Source organism: Phocoena phocoena, chromosome 3, assembly GCF_963924675.1.
Source record: "Phocoena phocoena chromosome 3, mPhoPho1.1, whole genome shotgun sequence".
Taxonomy (NCBI): domain Eukaryota; kingdom Metazoa; phylum Chordata; class Mammalia; order Artiodactyla; family Phocoenidae; genus Phocoena; species Phocoena phocoena.
The window spans coordinates 106,790,236-106,808,653 of record NC_089221.1 but is presented as its reverse complement, the minus strand read 5'-3'; the positions used below and the strand labels follow the sequence as shown (position 1 = coordinate 106,808,653).

The 18,418-nt window shown below is 34.4% G+C and overlaps 1 protein-coding gene across 3 annotated transcripts in view; it reads right to left on the bottom strand.

Moving 5' to 3' along the window:
* The window catches only part of SLC12A2 (solute carrier family 12 member 2), a 106,764-nt gene that overhangs the window by 25,930 nt on the left and 62,416 nt on the right, over nucleotides 1-18,418 (bottom strand). For all 3 annotated transcript variants that reach the window (XM_065875286.1, XM_065875285.1, XM_065875287.1), the window contains exons 11-17: nucleotides 14,553-14,660; nucleotides 13,356-13,479; nucleotides 12,210-12,311; nucleotides 10,219-10,374; nucleotides 9,528-9,627; nucleotides 4,863-4,974; nucleotides 3,266-3,406 (exon numbers count right to left, since the gene is read on the bottom strand). In XM_065875286.1, the coding sequence (XP_065731358.1) occupies nucleotides 3,266-3,406; nucleotides 4,863-4,974; nucleotides 9,528-9,627; nucleotides 10,219-10,374; nucleotides 12,210-12,311; nucleotides 13,356-13,479; nucleotides 14,553-14,660 (843 nt within the window). The remainder of the gene's footprint in view (nucleotides 1-3,265; nucleotides 3,407-4,862; nucleotides 4,975-9,527; nucleotides 9,628-10,218; nucleotides 10,375-12,209; nucleotides 12,312-13,355; nucleotides 13,480-14,552; nucleotides 14,661-18,418) is intronic.

Here is an 18,418-nt window from a genome sequence, read left to right as displayed (position 1 = left end):
AAATTGCTGTTTACCTCAAAATGTGGCTAATGAAGAAGAGGAAACGTTTCAGAAACACTCAGTATATATTACAGGATAATTCTAGACTAGCTTTGCTCAGGAAAAAAGGTAGTTATAGCTACACTAAGACTAAATGAGATCTACTTGATTTAAAGGGCATCATGATGTAATCTGAATTTTTTGTAAAAACAAGAGTTTTTTGCTAATTTAAAATGAATGTTTAAAATTGGACTGACAATCAAGTGGCTCCTGCCTTAAAAAAAAAAAAAAGAAAAAGAAAACAAAAGAAAAATCCATTTAAACAAAGAAGTTAGCAGTGTTAATGTCTTACTGCCAAAGGGCTCCATAAGCAAGTTATTGACAAGACTACCTCTCCTTAAAACAGCGAATCTCTAAATAAATGCTTATAACTAATAACTAGACAAATGAAGGGACAAAGAAATGAAAAGTCAGAATGTACAGTAAAACAAACCCATCTAAAACAGCCCCGCTAGAACTATAAAATAAGTCACTGTATAAAGAAATCAATGTACAAAAAACTATTTTGACAAAGATTATAAACCTCTAACAGACATAAAGGCATTTTCCACTTTATGTAACAGGTTTCGAGAAGGTTCGAAGGAAAGAGAAGTACACTCAGTGGCAACTTACACTAAAATTTCAGTGATTAGTTCTAAAGAGGCAATTCACCTATCTGTAAGGATATTTTAAACAGTTCCTCAGACAGCTCTGCCACTGGAATAAACCATCTCCTGGGCATCTTTGTAAAGGGAATAGCACTTGCCAGGTTTATAGGGCAGTCTCAAAATGACACTGTTCTATGTATGCTCTCTTTGCCCCACACTGGTGAAACTGTCATGACCCACAGGGGTGAGTATGTTAGGTAGAGGAGAATGATAAGGAGGACGGTTCCTAACTCTTGGCCAATTTACGATATCATCATTTATACCACAGAAACCCTCGAGGGCAGTGGCTCTCAAAGTGTAGTGCCTGGACTGGACCAGCAGCAGCAGCGTGATCACCGGGAAACTTGTTAGAAATGCAAATTCTTGGGCCTTACCCTAGACCTACTGAATCACTGTAAAGATGCAGCCCAGCAGTCTGTGTTTTAGCAAGTCCACCACGTGATTCTGATGCAGGCTGAAGTTAAGAACCATTGCTGTAAGTAAATATTTTCATTTCCTTCATAACATTTATTAAATACATAGAGTAGTTATCAAAGTATTCCTATAAACTGCACAAAAGCAAGCAAGATTTACCCACTAGAAACAACCTTATGACCAGGGGTAGCATTCCATTTGAAATATTTATATATTTCACATACAAAAGCGAATAAAGTAATAAATAATCATGTATCCGCCACTCAGCTTAAAACAAATTTCACAAATACATATCAAGTACCCAGTGTATCCTTTTCAAGATCTCCTTGTATTTTTACTATATATTCCATTATCTAGGCATATATACATATGAATTTTTAAGTTACATATTTTTAAAAATTTATATCATCTTCATATTACTCATGTTCTTATTTTAACTTGCTATTTTCCTTAACATTTCTGTCTGAGGTTTATCCTCATTGATATGTATAGTACCTTTTCAGCACTATATGGAATTCCACTGCATGATTATGCCACAATTTTCAATAATGTGATTAATGGCTGTTGAAGTTACTTTAATTTCCTTTTCACTGTAAGAAATGATAGTGCTATGAAACTTCACATAGCCTTCTTCACATGTGTAAAATTTCTCTGTGGTATACACTTAAGAATGGAATGTCTCAGGATATCCGCACTTTTCAAAGATGCAGAATACTGCCAGGTTGCTGTCCCAAGTAATTGTCCAGTCTACATTTACTACAGCAGTGCAAAGATTTCTACACCATTTCTAACACTTGGTATTGGCAGACCTGATTCTGATCAATCTGATGGGTATGGAATAAAGCTGTACTGCAGTTTTAATTTTTACTTCTGTCATTTAGGTTTCCTCTTCTTTGCATGTCTTTTGCTCTTCTTTTTTTCTCTTATAGATTTAGTATTTCTTTATATATTGTGCACCATATTCTTTTGCTGGTAACATTATCTTCTTTAGGTCTGTGGCTTCATTTTTTGTTTTCATGCTTTCTTTAGAAGCACAGTTTTATAAATGTTAACTAAAAAATAATTGGTTTCTTCTTCATAATTCAACATTTTGTGTCTCATTTAAAAACTTCTTCTCTAGTCCAAGATCATAAAATTATTCTCTATTTTCTTCTAAAAGCTTACAAATTTTGCCTTTCATGTTTAGGTCTTTAATCTATCTGGAAATGTTTTGTTGTTTGGTTTATAAGGATGTGTTATATATATTTTTCACATAAATTATCAATTATCCCAGCTCATCTTTTCAATGTCACCTCTGTCATGTATTAGATTTCCTATATGAGTGGCTCTATTTCTACTCAGTTGAATTGTCTGTCTCTACTTCAATACCACAATGTCTTAATCACTATAGTTTTATGCTAATAAGCCTTTATATCTGGCAAAGCAATCCCACTCCCACCCCTTATTATTCCTGAGGATAGCCTAGGCTATTCTTAACCATGTGCTTGTCAAGTTTTAAAAAACACAAAACAGAAAGGGCCCAGTGACAGCACTGAGTCCCCCACCTCTAACAAAGCAGCTCCACAATCGACACAGTCAATGGGCTTTTGCTTAAGCTTTCTTTTGAAGAAAGAGGTTCCTATAAAAATAAGTTGGCAAACACTGTCTCCCTACAACCTTTAAGGGTTGAAGAAACTGAGTTTCTGAGAAGTTAAATAACTTGATTGGTCCGAAATCCATAATAAGGAAGTAGCAGTGCTAGCATTTAAACCTAGGACTGATTCCAAATCCCACATTCTGGTTACTAGGACACACACAAAACCGAAAGAGAAGTCTAAGTTTAGCACCAGTAAAATAATAGTGAGAAATATAGTAGGGAATTAGAATTTTTAAAAAATTAAATAAGGACTGCCATTACTTAACACAACAGGGAGTGAATGGGAACTATCTTAGGAAAAGGACAGAAATAGGCTAAGATAATTCACAAAGAGGTTCTTCACTGTCAGCCAACAGCACAGTATTCCTGTAACTCTCAAATTATACAAATTGTAGTATTCTACTTCAGTAAAGATATTTTAAAGATTTATGATTTTTATTAATGTGAATAATGAAACCTGGAATAAACAAGTTTTTGAAAGCTTACACAAAACTAAAATACTGTCATTTGAAAGATGTAACAAATTTACCTGCATCAAATATTGTGCACCCTCTCTCAAATCATCTGCATGTACTGGAGCATAAAAAGCCTTTGTTTTGTTTTTAATAAGCCATCGCTGATATTTGGCTTGATCAATGGACATCTCTTTCATAGCTTGTCTTCGAGGGCCCTTTAAGGTAAAAATATTAATAATGTCTTTAACTGAAAGGTAATCTATTCCCCCTTTATAAAAATCCTCCTGTTATCTTGGTTTAAACAAGGTGTCTAAACATGGCGGTGGGGGAGAAGGGAAGTATAATGATAGCGTTTCATTTTCCTGTCAGTGAATTCTTTTCAATAAAGATTATGATAAAACAGTGTTGATGGAACAAAGACACAGAGGGTGCCAGTAGAAGGAATAAGAGGAGAGGAAGAAACACAGACTTGGAAAAATAAATGTTTTGATACTAGTAAATGAAAGAAATTATAAATTATTGAAAATGGAGAAGAGATTACACAGAGAAAAATAAGAGCCTTCTGTTTTTCTGTGGAAAGTTTCCCATCTTATTTTTTGTTTGTCTCAAATGTCTGAGTTGTTAATTCTCAGAAACCTAGAAGTATCATTACAAGTCAAAGTGAGCTATATAAATATGTTTTTTTCTTTGTACTTGTTAAATGATGAAATGACACAAGAAAGGCGTTTTTAACTTGCCATTCTATTTTGATCCTTGTAAGCAACACATAAAATGTGTTACATGTTTTACCTAAAATGTATTTTTAAAAAATCTAAAAATAAGATTAAAAGTACACCCTAATTATACATGAATAAGACAAGGAAAAGTACAATTTATCTTTCCTAGTAGAAGAATTTCCCCTTTGTAATTTCTTATGCTCAAGACCCCAACCTGAATTGATCTAAGATAACTGTGAAACTCCACAGGTCCTGAGTGGAGTCAGTGTCTCAGTGTGTTTTTCCACTACCCCCTCCCCACACGCACGCACATGCACACTCACACGCACGTGAATGCACACTCACTTTGCTACTATACAAGTAGAAGATCAACTCTAGCAGGGGCTGGGACGTAGGGCATATAACACGCATTTCTAGCACCAAAATAAAATGAACAGTAGAGCCTGGGAGATAAGTTAATCTGGCAAATACTCCAATTTCTTACGCAGAAAAGGTGATCCATCATCTAGTAATTGTTTTCAATAGCCAAGATGCCAAAAACAAAAAACTACTTTTGGATGACCGTTTACCCCTATTTTTAATAATTTCCTTGCTCATGAATAAAACTAAAATGAATGAGCAATTAAAGTGTTTGAATTTGGAAATTCAGCACTCTACTCTTCTTACATATCAGATACTAGATATATCTACCATGATTTGTCCACCTCCTCCAGCCTCTTTTTTTTCCTGATAAGTGTATGTTCCCAGTATTCTCAGGACTTTATGAGATTTATCAGCAAGAAAAAACACATACTGAATTCCAATTAGGTTCCTTAGTTATTGGGAAGTAATTTTTCTTAGCAAAGCAGTATAGTTTGCTAAGACCTACTCAAATTATTTCAAATCTAGAAAGCTCCACAAATTACATACACAGAGTGAAAAACGTTTTAATATAGAAAACAAAACTAGTACTTACCACATGTACATGACCACAGATCATCAAACCAACATTTTTTGTGAAATCATGAACAAGATGAAGTAAAGCTGGGCGTGAGTTTGGAGCACCTGTCATAACAAGACACTGTGGCCTAATTTAAGATTAAAAAGAAAGAGAAGTTTAGGGTTTTGATAACATGGACATGATTTTAAGTCACTTCTCTAAGAATATATTATTACACTAGCCACTCCTTTATGCAACTGTCCTCAAGACAGGCCACAAGATTCTCACAGAAGATGACATAACTAGGGTTCCTTGGTACATGAGAAATGCAGAAAAACAAAACCTTCTTTGAACAACCATCATACCAAATGTCCTAAATTAATACGTAATATTATACATCAAGATTCTGGGAGGCACTACAGAAAGAAATGACCATGCTGGTTAAAAACATGTAACAACTTTTCATCTTATAAAGGTAATAAATATTCCAGTTCTTTCACAGAGTCCACAAAACTTCCTGAGAGCATGGCCTTGCCTTCATGTAAAAAACAAGTCACTTTCCTTCTTAGCTTGATCACATCATACTTAACTTCTACTTTGTAACATCAGCCCTCCCTAATCTAGTTTAATTTTAATGACATCATATGAGTAAAACCACCTGTGGTGAAGAAAAGGTTTCTATTTGAACTAAAAGTTTTAATACTAATTAATTATGATGAAAGCCAAAATTGAATTCAGTTGCCTTTGCAAACACAGGACAGTGGCAAGACTTTCATGTATTTTTTTTTTTTTTTTTTTTTTTTTGCGGTACGTGGGCCTCTCACTCTTGTGGCCTCTCCCGTTGTGGAGCACAGGCTCCAGACGCACAGGCTCAGCGGCCATGGCTCACGGGCCCAGCTGCTCCGCGGCATGTGGGATCTTCCCGAACTGGGGCACGAACCCACGTCCCCTGCATCGGCAGGTGGACTCTCAACCACTGCGCCACCAGGGAAGCCCTTTTTTTTAACTCTTGATTTTTGTTGACGAGAAATAAAAATCAACCTTGTTTGAGGAAAAAAAATTCAGGTATCCATGTTATGAATTCAAACAGATTCAGAAAAAACTTTTTTAAAAAAATTTTTGATTATTTATTTTTTAAAATTAAGTTTTATTGGAGTATAGTTGCTTCACAATGTTGTGTTAGCTTCTACTGCACAGCAAAATGAATCACAACGTGTATAATTAAAACAAACTTTAACAAAAAGCAAATAGACTAAAAATTCTGACTTACCTACTAAATTGTTACGGTAGTTCCTAACTATACTTATAAAATAAGCAGGAAAACCTGAATAAAGACCTAAAAATGGTACTAACTCATTCAGAATTTTAGCAAGCTATGTGAAAAGCCAGTTTTGCTTGGGGGAATTGCTTTGGGGCAATCAAATATGAAGTCCTCCTCTAAGGCCCAGATTGCTAGTAGTCCAGTCTCTCCACCTGAGCTTCAGCAGGCTACATGGCTCTGCAGCTAAACATTGCATTTCTTAGCCTTCCTAGCAGCTGAAAGTGGCCCTATGACTGATTTCCAGCCCGTACGATGTCCCTAATTCCTTGTCCTGTCCTTTAAAAATGAAGCTGGCCACCTTCCATACTTTTTTCTCCTTTCCTGTAAGCTAGGCCGTGGTGGAGGGGGGGTGATGTCTTTGACCACATGGACAGAAAAACACATCCTAGGGAATGGCAGACTGACAGATAAAAGGAATGTGGAACTTGAATAACCAAGTGCAGCCAATCTACTTACCAGCCATGAATATCCATCTACCTCTGGATGATCACATAACACTGATATTTATCTTGTTTAGCCACTTTATTTTTTCAGCTTTTTGTTATGGTAGTTTAACCTATTACTAATATAACCTATTACTGAGGGAAATGAACTTGTAGTCCCTATCTTTACTATCAATAAATAGTAAACACACCACAAAGGCATAATTTGGGTGTAATTTTATCATTCTAAAGAAAGTTATAGAACAAAATATATTAGGGATTACTTCTAGTAACAATGACAGAGTATGAACATCTGCCTTCATCTTTACTCCCTCCTTAAAAATCTCCATAGTATGATGGGATTTTTTAAGTCACCAAAAATATGGAGAACAGTATAGGACACAATAGCATTGAATTTTGAAAGCCAGAAAGCAGATGGAAGAAAAATAAAGGATTTGACAAATCAGGAAAAGGCTAAATTACAAATGAGCATAAGAGAAAACTATGAAGCCATCTGATTTCACACCTAAGAACCATCAAAATGCCTAGGACTTAGAGGCAATAGAGTCTTTGGAAATGGCAGGGGCAATATGTTAAAGAAACTAAAATAAGAAGGACTGATTTAAAGTTTGCATAAGAAGCACCTAGATGAACCCAAATCATTTCCATCACTATGATGGGCAACTGTCCCTGTCCCTCTCCAATCCTGTTAGGCTAGGGCTTATTTGCTAGAGAGACCTCTGGTCTGGGAGCATAAGCATATGTCCCAGATCTCTGGTCTGAGGGCATAAGCAGCTACTTTAAGTAGGGGAGTTAGGAGAATATTTACCCTGAGATCTCTGAGCTGCCTTCCCACTTGGCTCAGAACTCTGGTAGCCAGAACTTTATCAATAAGCAGAAGATTAAAAGATTCTTTTCTGAGAAATCTAATCAGATCAAAATAGAAAACCTTTAAGATGACTTAAATTTCTTAAAGAACCAGCAAAGCCACATTAATCTACATCAAGGGCTTCACTGACAAGCCCCACCCACCAATGCAGAACTTCCCTGGCCCAGGATCACAGATACTTCAGACAATGCTAAATCTAAGAACCCAAATTAAAGAGGCAGGAAATAGTGAGAAAGACTATTTCTCACTATTCAAGGAAATAGAAACTATAGAAACTATGAAGCGAAGAAAACAAAATCTTTTGGCAAATTTGGTGAACGCTGAGATACTAATAAATAGAAATTTAAACAGGAAAAAAAATTTATTGCCTACACAGAAAACAAAAAGCCTGTACAGGAAAAAAAAGCAACTATAATTTACTACATGGCTGGGCTCTTGAATCATGCTTAAAATGTCAGAATATAAATATCAAGTCTAATATAATCAAAATAATGACATAAAAAATACCCTGGGACGGTAGGGTAAAGGGAAGGGTGCACATGTGTGGTGGGCATACATGGATGAAAGAAATCAGCAGATAACGCCTGAAGTTAAAACTCAAACAATACAACAAGACAAACCCTCTTTTTGGGAATATGAAGTAAATATTACACGATTCAGTTAAAAGTGGTTGCCTGTGGCATCAGAGAAACAGGGATTTGAGAACTGGGGCAATTGCTAATTTTCATGACAAACCTAAGTTTTTCCTCTTTAAACTATGTTCATGTATAATTCTGATAAAAATTTTAAAACACTTATTAGAATAAAATTTTTTTTAAATTTCACCATTACTGTAATAAGCCAAAGCAACAGTTTTTTATTAATGGCAAATTAACTCTGACTCTTGGTCATACTCTCAGTTCTGGAATACAACTTTTTACATAAAGGAATGATTTCTATTTTCTGCCATATTTGGCATCGACTAGTCAAAATGTTCAAAATGTACTGCATTTAAAGTTTTCCTCCCAGGGCTCTCATTTCTTTTTCTTTTTCCAGTTTCTCTCTACTCCTAAGCTGAAGATCTGTGGTCTCTGGAAAACTTTCATTCTAGAAGAAAGTTGCGGGCAGGGTGGGGGGGGGAGAACCCAAAGAGTTAACAAAAAGATATACAAAGATGTTTCTTCCTGGGGGAAATTTGGTAGAGCACTTCTTTTCTGGCACGTATCCACTCTGGAAGTTTTCCTTAAAAAAGATTTTGCCTTTTGATTTACTGAAACAAGGAATTTATTTCTGTGATTACTGTGCAGACGCCAGTGAGAAGTGATTACTCGTGACTGTGGAAAGTCACCTGTTCAGAACCAGGCTTACATGAACAGTATGAGAATGGCTGTCTAAATGATCTATTGTCTAAAAATGACAAGCCTACTTATAGCTTGGTATAAGTAATAATCTACAATTTCTAAGAATCTATATAAATAAACAATACTCCTGGATTTACAACAGTGCTTTAGTAACTGAATATCGTCAATTATTAGAAGCATGTTAAATTAAGGAATAGTTTTTAAAATGATAACTGATAAACTATTATAAGATAAAAAATAATTTATTGAAGAAAGTAAGAAATACTCTTCACTCTAAGGCATTGATTCTTTATCACTAAAACTGGTTTCCAGTACCACAATGAGAATGAAGCCACTAACATGAAAATATTTATTGCCTTAGTAAAATTGCAAAAAGGGGATTTTTATGAATTTCATCCTCAGTAGTTATATAACTACTGAGGCCACAGAGGGGGGAAAAAAAGTTTACTTTATGATACCTACTATTTAAAAGTTATCAAATGACAGACCTCCAAAACTTTCACAACATTTTTGCAGGGTAGATTATAATTTATCTCTTTGTGAAATTTTGATAAGAAGCCTCAACCTTGTTTTTGAATAAACTGCTCAAATCAAACCAGAACAAGAAATAATACCCTATGCTTTTAGAGAAATTTCTATGAAATATCAGCATATGAAAATGTTACTGAACAATAAAGGAAGAACTGATTGCCACCTAAGACAAAATGTTTCTGTTACCTTATGACTTACCTGAAGTTTTTCACATGGTCTTCCACTCCAGAAAGACGTATCGAATGCTGCAGTGCATTCAGGTAAGTCAGGGCTTGTGTGGAGGATCCCCAGTTCACATCTGTGGGAAGACAGTATTCATGCAGCAGCTTAATACCGGTTGTAACAAGTCATCAATAACAAGTACTTTCACATTTAAAAAGTCAATTGCTAAAATAAACTGTTGTCCTCAGGACTTTCAGTAGTTCAAGTTCATGGCATGAAATTAAGACAATGCCAATCTGAACTACAATTACATTTAAAAAAAAAAGTACAACTTAGAAAAGACTGGGATGATAGGGCTGCAGACATGCTGTGCATGCAACTCAAAATGAGCCTTTTACAAATAAAACATTTAAAAATTACTGCTTATATAGCCAAAGGTCTCAAAGGAAACAGGCAGATCTATGGTTGTTATAAAGTACTATTTATAGTACTGAACAGTTTAAATTATTTGAACAGGCAAATTTTACCTCTTACTGAATAAACAAACAGTCTGGACACAAATGATGATTTTAGACATTTGTTACTTTAGAGACTTAATAAGCATATTAGAGAAATAATTGTTTCTGAGATGATTAAAACAGTGTCTTCTTTGTCCATTTCATTTCTAAAGCCACCATTCTAATCCAAAACTTCATTCTCTCATACTTGGATTACAAAATGTAATTACCTGGTTTTTTGTAGGTAACATAAATGTAAAGTCCAAGAACTATCACATATGTTAGCAATGCAGCCCACCAGTTAATGACAAACATCACTATGCAACAAAGAATTGCTCCAAGTAGTGATATCCACATGTTGTAGTATTTGAAGGCAGGGCGCCATCCTAACAACAACAAACAAAATAGATAAATAAAAGTCACTTGGATACCTCATCTGCTTTAGACAGTGGTACATACGTATGCACAAAATAAATTTCTCTGCGGCTGCTACACTAAAAGGTCTTTAAATGTGAACTATAAGGCTAATTATAACAGTGAAGTCATAGACCATTACTGATCACAAAATCATGATTCCTGACAGCCATGAAGTGGGCACATCTATTTATGTCCACATTACCCTATCTTACTAGTTTCTGTATTCAAAAAATTCCCTACCAAAAAAGTATAAATCAGCCTACCCCAGTGAATGCTAAAAATTAGAGAAGATTAAAACATTAGGTTTCAAATTGAGTCCTTAATAGTGCGGTTTTATTTTCTGTGTTTTAGCAGGAGACACATCTATATCCTAATGAATGTATAAAACAATTCAAACAAACTGTTCTTCAGAATCAGTAAAAAAGTAATCTACTTGCTAGAAAAACTGTGAGTTGACTATAGAATCATACCTTCCCATTTCGGGAAGTATTTATGAATTAATAAGCTCACTCGAAAAACTGTTGAAGACCGTGTTTTAAAATTTTTATTCATAGGTAATTCCAGAGCCCAAAATACTATTTTTAAATCATTTCAATAAAACTTATATTCTTTTCTAAAATTAAACTTTTAAATTTTGAGATAACTGCAGATTCACACAAAGTTGTAAGAAATAATACATAGAGATTCCGGACAGCCTTCACCTAGTTACTCCCAATGATAACATCTTGCAAAATGATACCACGATATCACAACTAAAATATTAATACAGTCAAGATAAGGAAAAGTCCAACACAAGGATCCCTTGTGTTGCCCTTTTATAGCCACACCCATACCCACCCCTAAAATTTATATTCTTAAAGTAAAAACTGAAGCTAAGATGTTTGTGTCCTAAGTTCCCATACTTTATCTTTCCTTTTCTGAGAAACTTTTAGACCCTTAGAAGGAACAGTGCTTTTGTTCCTTATTTCCTTCTCTGATGTCCAACTGCTATCATGGTTTATAACAAAACCCATAAAAAATGTATATGGAGTAATTTTTCAGTTGATAAAGACCCCTTATATTAGAACTCCACAGAACTCATTGTGTTAAAAATATTCCTGGATAGGTTAACTATATCATAATAATGTTCTTAGAACTGAAATAGCAATCAGCCGAATAAATAATAAAAGCAGAAAAAAGCAAAGTAATTCTTTCACAGTGTCAGAATTTAAAATTAATGCTATTTTAAATTCTTTGAAGACAAGAAACAGGCATTATTTACCAATAAACTTCATGATAAAGAGATCTTTGAAGACTCAGTTTGACTCAACTATAAAGGCAGAGTGAAGCACTCGTGAGCTAATTCTCCACATGCCATCTTTTAAAATGTGTTAAAGTTTTGTTTTCTTGGGCTTCCCTAGTGGCGCAGTGGTTAAGAATCCACCTGCCAATGCAGGGGACATGGGTTCGAGCCCTGGTCCAGGAAGATGTCATATGCCGTGGAGCAACTAAGCCTGTGCGCCACCACTACTGAGCCTGTGCTCTAGAGCAAGCGAGCTACAACTACTGAGCCCACGCGCTACAACTGCTTAAGTCTGCGTGCCTAGAGCCCATGCTCCGGAACAAGAGAAGCCACTGCAATGAGAAGCTCATGTACCCCAATGAAGAGTAGGCCCTGCTCGCTGCAACTAGAGAAAGCAACAAAGACCCAACACAGCCAAAAATAAATAAATAAAATAAATAAATTTATATATAAAAAAGTTTCATTTTCTCTAAAATTAGACATTACCACATTTACAGAACTTTTAAAAAAACGTAAAGTCACCTGGAGATTTTGCAAGTGATGCATGAAATACTGAAAAATTGATCAACGCATATGATGCAAGGAAGAAGTTAGAGATAATTGGAGCAATAACATTCAGTTCAGCTGCAAAAGAAACATGAAGCATATTTAACTGACATATTAGACCTTTTTTTAACTCTTCAAAACTATGAATTATTTCAAACCTGTAGATAACAGCATAATGAATACTCCTACATCCACAAACCAGATTTAATGAATTTTGCCATATATACTTTATATACTTTAATTTTCAGAAATCATACCTTATGTACACAGTAGAAGCCCCCTTTATACCTCAACTCATCAAAGTTGGAATATTGTTTCCAATGACATTTCATTTTACTACACATATATATGGTCCATAAGCATTGTGTAGCACTGTTCTGGGTGTTTTAAAAGTTACGTAAATTATATCATACTATATTATCATTCTGTAATTTGTTATTTTTACATTTATTATATTTGAGATTCATCCATATTAATATATGAAAACCAAATTTATTCATTTTTTACTGCTGAATATTATTCTGCAGTTTCACTATTCTGTTGATAGGTACTCAGGTTGCTTCCATTTATCACTATTATAATTAATGACACTAAGAATATTCTTATATATGTGAGTTTCTATAGGGTAAAAACCCCTAAAAAGAACTGTTGGGTCACAGGAAACTTAACCAAATACATTCTTAAATATCACATGAGAGTTAGTTTCCAGTAGTATAATCAGACTTTTAATAAAAGTCCAAAGTCTTCTTGAGCAGTGAAAGACCCATTAGCTTCCTTACGATCAGAGGCAACAGTACCAAAAAGTAGATCGGCGGAGGTTCTACCTTCATGAAAGACACTGGAATCCTTTTCCTTACGCTATTATCGTATTTGTTTTAGGGACAAGAACCTAAGAGTTCCCTCTAGCCCTGATGGAGAATTAGTGATGGTAAGAATTTTAGCAAATATTTAACAAGTGCTATTATTTGCATTATTTTCTAAACACTCTTTCCTTTGATCAAAAAGAAACTAACTTAGTATTGCAGGCAAAGTAACATTTTGTTTATAATTTAACAATTCAGTGTTGACAGCTGATACTATAAATGCACCAAAATCTACATTAGCATACATTTATAGACTAACCAATTAAGATGAATCCAAGTGCAATTAAGAATGTTAAGATGTAGCCACGAAGAGGTTCATTATTTTTCCCATAACCTTTAGCAAACATCTGGAAAGCTGGGTAGATGTTGTCCTTACATAAGGCCTAATGAAGAAATGTAAACATTAAAATGAAATATATCGAAATAAGACATACAGATCTGCTTACAGTTACAATAGGTTAATCAGGAATGGAACCCAAGTTTCTAATTCTTGGTCCTCTTTCTTTCCCCTCACGCTGCTTCACCTACAAACTGTAAAGGAGATTCAAACATTTCTAGCATCAGAAAGACAGGAGGTTTAGAATACACTGAAGTTTTTATCCATTTTATTCCACCCCAGGTTGAAATTCTTATATGAATAAAGAGCCAAAGGAGCAGGCATACACACAGAAGAAATGTGGAACCTTGAGAAGTATGACAGACGTGTGACCTATTTTAAGAAAACCAAGTCCAAATCCTAGACTCAAAACAAATGATAATTATAAAACATAATCACCTTTCTTAAAACAATACTGAAAATAATTTTAGTAAATATTCTACACCTCTACTGTACTAACTAGCTACAATAAAAAATTAAGAACAAAAAGAACAAAGGAAATTAACAAAGCTGCAGAATCGATATCTTATTTGTTTTAATAATAAAAAGTTTTTTCTATCCAGTATCAGCCATTTATTTAATGCTCATTAAAGGGAAACAATGTCTATCATATTTATTATTATATCCTGAGTACCTAACATAATGCATAGCACGTACTAGACATTCAGATATTCATAAAATTAAACATTAATGTTGGCATTATGCTAATAGGAATAAGATACTTTAATTCTTTTGATTTATGGTCTTGGACTATACTTTTTATCCTTGGTAAGACATTATGAAAATTTATGCTAACAGTATGTCCATAAAGCAAAAATTCATCACCACTTCCAGAAAGACAACTCAAAACTTACACCCTGAGAGTAGATATAGGCCAAGTGTTTATATATACACATCCACATTCATATGCATAAAATTAAATATGCTACTCTGGATATATGTGTTTGTATATGTCATATAAATATCAATACATGGGCTTGATAGAAGTAAACAAATAATTTAAAAATATTAAAAACCCCATATTTAAATATATTACCTTAACTGCCCCTTTAATAAAATTTGTAACATGAAAATACTTACCTGAAATATTTTGGGCGCACTCACAAGGGATGCTAATGCAGAAGAAAGAGTGGCTGAAAAGATACCTGCAGAAATTAGTGGTGCAAAGCCTGACACCATGCTCATTACCTTAAAAAAGTGACAAAAATGGAAAAATAAGTGTTACATAAAATTCAAAAAAGAACACAACACTTCATCTTTATTATTCCTATGAAGAACACTAATAGTAATTCTGGGAGAAATCTGATAAAAATAACAATAATAAACTAATAATGGTTACGTGTGTACAAACTTCTGAAACTGATTTACCACCAGCCCTAAACGTAAAAAAACTTTTTATTTTGTAAAATGTCAAAGGCACACACAATGGCAGAAGAACATACTGAACTACAAAGTATCCATCGCTCAGTTTCAACAGGGCCAATCTTTTCATTATTGTGAATTAAACCCCAGATCTCATTTCATGCATAAATTTTTGTGTGTACCTCTAATGCGTAAAAACCTTTAAAAACTGTAACTACAGGGCTTCCCTGGTGGCTCAGTGGTTGAGAGTCCGCCTGCCAATGCAGGGGACACGGGTTCGTGCCCCGGTTCGGTAGGATCCCACATGCCGCGGAGCGGCTGGGCCCGTGAGCCATGGCCGCTGAGCCTGCGCGTCCGGAGCCTGTGCTCTGCAACGGGAGAGGCCACAGCAGTGAGAGGCCCGTGTACCGCAAAAGAAAAAAACAAAACAAAAAAACTGTAACTACAAAGTCACTGTCACAGCTTATAAACTGGGTAATTCCTTAACAGCATCAAATACCCAATCACATTCAAAATCCCCAAATTATTCCTCTTTTCTTGCTTTTTAAAAGTTTGTTCAAATCAGGATCCACAAAAGGATTACATTTACATTTGGTTGATATGTCTCTTAAGTCTTTTTCAATCTACAGGCTCACCCTTTCCTTTACATTTTATGATTTTTATGTCATTTCTCCTAGAGAAACCCCATGCTCTGGATTTTGCCGACAATCTCCACTGCCTTGTTTAACTTGTTCCTCTCACCTCTATTTCTAGTCAACTGGTAGGTAGGTAGATCTAGACAAGTTGATCAGACTGAGGTACAAGTTTTCTGGCAAGAATATTCCAAGGTGGTTTGATATACTTCTGTCAGGAAGGTTGTTTCCTTTTTTTAATGTTAAGATAGTAGATTGGTATTGTGGTTATGTTTTTTGTCTTTAAAGAGTACTTATTTATTAAAGCTAAAAGTAGAAATATCCAGCTGAAAGGATCTAACTCCAGGATTTGCCTCTAAATAATCTAGGACGTGGGGAGTCATAAATAAAACAAAATTAGCCATGCGCTGATAACTGATGAACTTGGAAAATGTGTATGTTAGGTACATTATATTGCTTTCTCTATCTTTGTACATGTTCAAACATTTCCCTATGATGAAGTTTAAAAAAAATGGATCACTAACTTAGACAATGAGAAGGCAATCAAATAAATCCAAACAGAGGAGCACAATACAAAATAAATTGCCTGGACTCTTCAAAATGTCAGCATCCTGAAAGGTTAAAACAGGCAGGCTGGGAACTCCTCTAGATTAAAGAATTTTAAAGTAACTAAAGGCCATGTGTGACACCAGATTGAATCCTGGATCTGAGAAAAATTGATCTGGGACTTTACTGGAAGAAGAGAGGAAGTATGAATATGGAATATATATTTAGACAACAGTATTTCATCAACACTGAATTACTTGGGTGGGAAAATGTACCGTGCTTGTACAGAATGTATTAAATATTTCAATCTGATTGTCATGTGATGTCTATAATTTATTCTCATTATGTTTGAGGAGAAAAATACTATATATATATATATATATATATATATAAAGATAAGGCAAATGGGGCAAAATATAAACTACTAGTAAATACAAATGAAGGGTAGGTACACAGGTTTTCATTGCACTGTTCCTTGTGAACCTTTGAAATCTGTCAAAGTATTAAATTGATTCCTAAGAGTTGTTTAATGGATTCAGGTACTGTCAACTTGATCTATGCATTATAAATTTTACCAGTAGTGAATGATGATCAACATCTAGATTCATTACTTCATTAGTGGAGATTTACCTTTCATTTATATTGACCAAGAACATGCCAACTGAGACCAAGGAGATAAGGAAATCAGGTTTTAGGCTGTTTACTATACACTTGCCTATAATTTAATATTAAGTCTGATGTAAAACTAGCTCTGGACACAATCCCTGGCCATAATACCTAAGTTTGGTTTCATGTGTACATAAACCACCTTGTTTCACTTAAATGTCTCTCCCTGCATCTTTCAGAAGATTTAGGTTTAAACCTGAAGAACATATTTAAGAGTTTTAAGAAACATTAGCATTGACTTCTCTGAGAATCTCCGGGAGAAAAAACTCATTGAAAAGATGATTTTCTATTCAGCCTTTTAATACCAATTTAGTAGTTACATACACATGATACATTTTTCATAATCACTATTTTTACACAGTTATTATTTAATGCTAGATTATCTAGCATTGCCGAATCTGTCCTTAGGGAAGGAGATTATAAAGGATAGATAAGGTGGACCAAGATAAAAATACGCAGACTTGATTTCTGTTATATATACTTCTCAGATAATACAAAATTCCATGTCTGTCTGTAATGCCTTCAAAGTTAAGTAAGTACAAAGGCAGGAGGTAAATGAAGAAAAAAGGGGAGAAAAAAGAATATGATACAGTGATAGATTAAGCCAAAACTGACACCAGCAACATTACATATAACCATAACATTTCACCTTTCATGTTTTGAGGAAAAGATTCATTTTCTTTTCTTCCATCACCTCTGAATTAAGATAAATAATGCTCCATGCTTAGCATCTAGAAACTATGCTTCCATGATTTGCCAAGTTTCCTGTTTTCTAGTTATACATTTATCCAATAACCTTTGTGTTTCCCACCATTTTATGGTAAAATATGAGTAGCAAGTAAATGAAATGCATTCAAATAATAGTAACATCAGTGTTATCAAAAATATAAAGTGGAAACAAAGTTGAAAAACAAAAGATGGTCTGGTCTTTAATAAGGGGGGGATAAAAGACAAAAGTCTAATAAAAAGTAAAAAAAAAAAAAAAAGTGGCAAGTAAAACGAATGGTGAGATTTTGTGTGGGGAATGTGTGTGTGTTGATGATTTAGGGTCCAAAAAAATGTTCATGGAACTGGTTTTGAAGAGCAGACAGATTTGGACATATAAAAAGAAAAAGCCAGTGCATTCCAAGCAGAGTGAAGCAACAAATAAAGCAACAGAGTAGGGTAAGCATGTGCATGTATACATATACAAACACGTAATGACTGGAGTTCAGTCTGGATAGAAGCAGTGGGACTTAAGTTTGGGTATGAAAGGCTCTGACGGAGCAAAGAAGCTCACATTTTATTAAGCAGTGGTGAGTCAAAGGTTTCAGAGGACATTAAAATGTAGAAATATAAGAAACATAAAACTAAAGAAAATTAAACATTTAAGAAAAATAAAGTGACCCTATTATATATGCATATATTTATCAACTATATGCAAAATAGTATTATATAGTGTGTCTTTGTATGGATTTCATGATGGAGTCTCCACTTACATGCTCCTCAGTTACGTTCTATTCACCATTGTTCATTTTCCAAGTGACAAGCAATTGATAATTTTACAGGATTTTCTTTCCATTCTGTATCGCTTTACAAAGTATTTTTTTTTAATTTACTTAAATTGGAAAAGCAACTTTACGTACACCAAATTCTCACACTTTGCTTGAATGAGTCCATACTTAGACTTGATAAAGACAACACACTTCTGTATTTCAAGGCAACAACACAGAAATCTGATTGGCATTTTCAGTCACTGGG